The sequence below is a fragment of the Penaeus japonicus genome, unplaced genomic scaffold (genome assembly GCF_977035675.1).
Source record: "Penaeus japonicus unplaced genomic scaffold, GWHDUDI00000001_assembly GWHDUDI00000024, whole genome shotgun sequence".
NCBI lineage: Eukaryota > Metazoa > Arthropoda > Malacostraca > Decapoda > Penaeidae > Penaeus > Penaeus japonicus.
Genome location: NW_028234426.1, coordinates 27,824,113 through 27,829,112, shown reverse-complemented (window position 1 = coordinate 27,829,112; position 5,000 = coordinate 27,824,113). Strand labels below are relative to the sequence as shown.

The window sequence follows — 5,000 nt, the reverse complement described above, 5'->3', positions numbered from 1 at the left end:
GAGGGGGAGAATGAGGTGAAGGAAGGGGGAGGTGAGAGAGGAAGGAGGAGATGGGGAAGATGGGTGAAGGATGAAGAAGAAGGAGACGGAGTGGGGATGGAAGGGGAAGGAGAGGAAGAGGAGGAAGGGGAGTAAAGGGGAATGAAGGGGAGGAAAGGGAGGGAGGGGAAGGGAAGATGGAGTCGGGAGAGGAAGGGGAGGGATAAGGATAAGGGAAAGAGGTGGGTGGGGGAAGGGGAGATAGAGGGAGGGTATGGTGTAAGGGGGAGAGGGGGGGGCAGGGGTCATCAAACACACAGCCGTGAATATCCTTCTCTTTATTGCGGTAGCCACAGGTATAAGGAGGGGGCAGGGGGCAGAGTACAGGTGTGGGCAGTGGGGGGGGGGTGAGGACAGGTAGGCAGGGCACGCACCCCGCCTCGAGGTACCCTGGGCGGAGCAAGGAGGTGTGAATCTCGCGGGGTAGTGGCAGAGGGAGGGAGGGTGAAAGGCGGTGTGGGGGGGGGGGGGTAAAGAGAGGGCAAGGGGTGTGAGGGGGGTAGGGTAGGGTTAGGGGAGGAGGGGGAGGGGTAGGATCCAGGGTCAGAGAGCGGGAGCGGGAGCGGTTATGTACGCTGCCGTCGGAGGTCAAAGGTCAGTCATCCCTGAGCTGGTGGACGAGCTTGGTCACCGCGCGCCGACCTCCGACCTCCGACCCCGTCCAGTCTTCCCCCGCGCTTCTCCCGCGACAGAAACAGAAACTTACGGAAAATACTTCTCGTTCTTATCCCAACGCCTCCGGGATCTCAGCCGCTCCATCGCCATCGGGAAACGAAGTGACTTTGAAAAAAAAAAAATCAGAAAAAAAACAAAAGACGTGACGTTAAGTGCGAACTTGCCAAGGAGTGAACCCAAAGAACATTTATCATCTTTTCCTTACGGACAAATCCCTCAGTGACGGAATTGAATTAATTAAAGGATTTCAACATTAACCGCTCGTCGTCAGAAATGGATCTTACGGACCTCTCGAATGAACTGCCTTGTGAGTCTTTGATACGTACTAATGCCTACTTTCCTCTTCTCATTAAGTTATGTTTCGGCTCGATTTAAGATAATGGAGTCGTCGTGTTCATTATCTTAGGATATTTAGATATTTTGATTGAGGAATCGTGATGATTGAGGAATCGTGATGATTGTGGGATGTATCGCATTTTGCTAATTGGGTGTCTGTTTGTTTTTATTTGACGTGTTTATTCATTATTCATCTAATTACATTATTTTTTTTGTGTTTTATACTGTTCATAAAGTTATATTTCATAGCTATTTCTATTTACATTTTCGTGAAAGAAAACAGATTGGGTTTCTTTGTGGGATTTGTATATCATCGTTTTAGCCTAGAAATTTTATTATTAAGGATTTTATTATTGAATTTTTATAATTATTATTATTAGAGACTTTATTATTAGATTTTTATTTAGAAATCTTATTATTACTTCATATATTTTCTCCATCTATCGATTAAACTACATGCATGTATCACCAGATATAATTTAATCAAATTTCCTTTCCTCAGTCATCTATCTCCGTGCACCATTTACTCTTATTTTCTCAGTCTTTCTCTTCTGTGCTACTATTCCTTCATCAAATCCATTTTCATCCACTCTTATATCTCATTCTCCTTATGTCTCCTCATCTTTACTTGTACTTATCATATATTAAATATCCTTTCGCTATACATCACCTTTTTTCTAGGTTTCGCTATACATCCTCCATATATATTTCTACTTTTCGCAATGCATCCTCCATTTTTTTCTAATTTTCGCTATACATCCTCCAATTTATTCTAGTTTTCGCTATACATCCTCCAAACTTTTCTACTTTTCGCTATACATCCTCCAATTTATTCTACTTTTCGTTATACATCCTCCAAACTTTTCTACTTTTCGCTATACATCCTCCAATTTATTCTAGTTTTCGCTATACATCCTCCATATTTTTCTACTTTTCGCTATACATCCTCCATATTTTTCTACTTTTCGCTATACATCCTCCATATATTTCTACTCTTCGCTATACATCCTCCAATTTATTCTAGTTTTCGCTATACATCCTCCATATTTTTCTACTTTTCGCTATACTTCCGCGTCCACATTTCCCCTGCTTTTCCTGCTACACCTCCGCCGCCATTTGCAATCGTCCTAACCCGTGCCCTCCGGCCTCCTCCTCCAGACGCGGGCGAGAAGCCGTCCCAGTCCTGCTCCACGGAATCGGACGACGACAAGAACAAGAAGAAGCGGCAGCGGCGCCAGAGGACGCACTTCACCTCGCAGCAGCTGCAGGAGCTCGAGGCCACCTTCGCCAGGAACAGGTGAGACAGGGAGAGGGAGACGGAGAGGGAGGGAGGGAGGGAGGGAGGGAGAGGGAGAGAGGGAGAGAGAGAAGGGAGAGGGAGAGGGAATGGGAGAGTGAGAGGGAGAGAGGGAGAGGGAGAATGAGAGAGAGAGAGAGAGAGAGAGGGAGAGGGAGAGAGAGGGAGAAGGGAGAGGGAGAGGGAGAGAGGGAGAGGGAGAAGGGAGAGGGAGGGAGAGGGAGAGAGAGAGAGAGAGAGAGAGAGAGAGAGAGAGAGAGAGAGAGAGAGAGAGAGAGAGAGAGAGAGAGAGAGAGAAAGAGAACGAGCGAGAGCGAGAGAGCGTGAAAGACCAAGAACAAGAGAGAATGAAAGAGAAAGAGAGAGAGAAAGAGTAAGCGAGAGAATAAATAAAAAAAACAAAACCAAAACCAAAAACAGAAAAAAGACCCCCAGAATCTCCATACAACTCAAAAAATCCAACATACACAGATCAATTCACCCCCACCCCCTTCCCCCTCCCCCCCTGCCATATATACCCCCCCAGGACCCAGAAGAACGACCCCCCTCATTTCCCCTTCTCTTCCCCTCAGATATCCGGACCTAAGCGCCAGGGAGGAGATCGCACTGTGGCTCAACCTGAAGGAAGCACAAGTCAGGGTAGGTGTCTTTGATAAGTGTGGCGTAATAAGTGTGATTAAGCGGCCATTGTATTGTTTAGTTATTTTGATGGTGGTTGTGATGGTGATAGTGATAGTTATGATGAGAATAATGATGATCGCAATAATAATGGTGATAATAATGTTTATAAGAGCTAACATGGTGATGATGCTAATGAAAATATTGATAATGCTAATAGTCGTGATAATGCCAATTAAGATAATGATGATAGTAGTAATAATGATAGTAATAACGATGATGGTTATGAAAATGATAATATTGATAATGGTAATAAATGATAATGACTATACTTTTATTACTAGTAATGCTAATAATTACCGATAACATAAAAATAAATAAATAAAAGAAAAAGAAAAATCACGAAAATAGTTATAATAGAATCTTTATTATCATCATCTTTGTTATGATCATTATCATCGTTCCTATTATGATTATTATTTTCATCATAATCATTACGGACGTTGTTTTTGTTGTTATTATTATTGCTTATTAACAACAATTATTATCATCATTTCCACCATCCTGGTCATATCGGCGTGATTATAATTCTCAATTACCACATTCAGAATTTTTTTTTTCTTTTTTTTTTCAAATGATTTAATAGTCTGTAGTCTTTATTAGCGTTATTTACAACCAACACCTTGAGATCGCTTGCAACTAGCATCCTTTTCACAACAATAAAATTAGTCCCAAAAGTCCAAATAATATGATATTCTTTAGCATAACGATAGGGTCCACTTGTTTGCAATGTTAAAACCGTGGGCCAAAAAATGTAATGTTTTTCCTATTTTGAACAAGGCAATGCATTTTAACAATGTTCATGTTTTGATCCCGTCATCCCCATGCATAATCCCAGACTTACGGACTGTAATTTGAATATGTTTCACTTCATTCCAGCCAAGATTTCTTTTTATATTATTTTTTTCCCCAGCTCCAACAAATTAAAATATTTGTTCGGCAAATAAACAGATCAGTAAGTTTGATGATGTTATCCAAACAAATGAACAACTCCGAAGCCAAAGCCACGCTGTTACATTCGCATATTTGTTGATGCATTTCGAAATATACGCTGGGGTTAATAACGGATTTTTTTTTTTTTTTTTTTTTTACTTTCCATTTAATCATCGCCACGAACACTTTTATCATTAAAATCATAATATATTTTCCCCCTCTGTGAGCCGCAGAGCTAAACAAATATAACAGGTTCTATCGGGAAATATTCCACGGTTATTTTTCGAGTTTTCAGGCATAGCAGCAGTGATAAATTTCAGCCACAGACAGACAGATAGACAGACAGACAGACAGGAAGGCAGACAGACTCACACGTACTCGCTATCATCGGCATCTTTACATGTGCTAATAATACACTAGAAAGATCAAGTACCTTTTATCGTTAGTTCCTGCGAGTGGTAATAAGCCTAGACTCATTCAGTGGCGAGGTTAGATAGGCCTACCATCTTCACACGTCCCGACAATGGGGCTCGGTCGTGATTAGGCCAATTTAATTAATGTTTAGTCGGTTAGTTACAAGCTGTTGGCAGGGGATATTGGGTCGCCTTATCGCGAATCGAGGAGAAAAACGGCAGTTCTGAGGCTCGTTCGCTCGCAGATTGCGGCCGCGTTGGGGCGCAGCTTTCGGTTGTGTTGGTTGATTTATTTTATGTCTCGTATACCTACACACGTATCTAGTCATCCACACACGCACATACATAGACTTTAGGAGCGAGGTACCCATTTATCAAGCATTGGTTCAATCAGCCGCCTCCATGCCTGCTGGAGAAATAACTCGGCATTCGACTAACAGGGTTCTCCTTCCCCACAGATCTGGTTCAAGAACCGCCGCGCCAAGTGGAGGAAGCGCGAGCGCCACGCCATGGCCACGGCGATGCCCGGCGACCTGAAGGGCGGCTGGGGAGCGCAGCTCAACGGCCTGGCGTGGCCCGACGACGGCCTCTACTCCGGCTACTCCTCCTACAACAACTGGGCGAAGGTG

General features: G+C 43.4%; 1 protein-coding gene across 2 annotated transcripts in view; it reads left to right on the top strand.

Annotated features, from left to right (window-relative positions):
* Window positions 1-5,000, top strand: part of LOC122262369 (pituitary homeobox x) — a 54,390-nt gene that overhangs the window by 47,135 nt on the left and 2,255 nt on the right. For both annotated transcript variants that reach the window (XM_043030376.2, XM_043030375.2), the window contains 3 exons: window positions 2,209-2,347; window positions 2,920-2,986; window positions 4,830-5,000. The exon at window positions 4,830-5,000 is cut by the window's right edge and continues 2,255 nt beyond it. In XM_043030376.2, coding sequence (XP_042886310.1) covers window positions 2,209-2,347; window positions 2,920-2,986; window positions 4,830-5,000 — 377 coding nt within the window. The remainder of the gene's footprint in view (window positions 1-2,208; window positions 2,348-2,919; window positions 2,987-4,829) is intronic.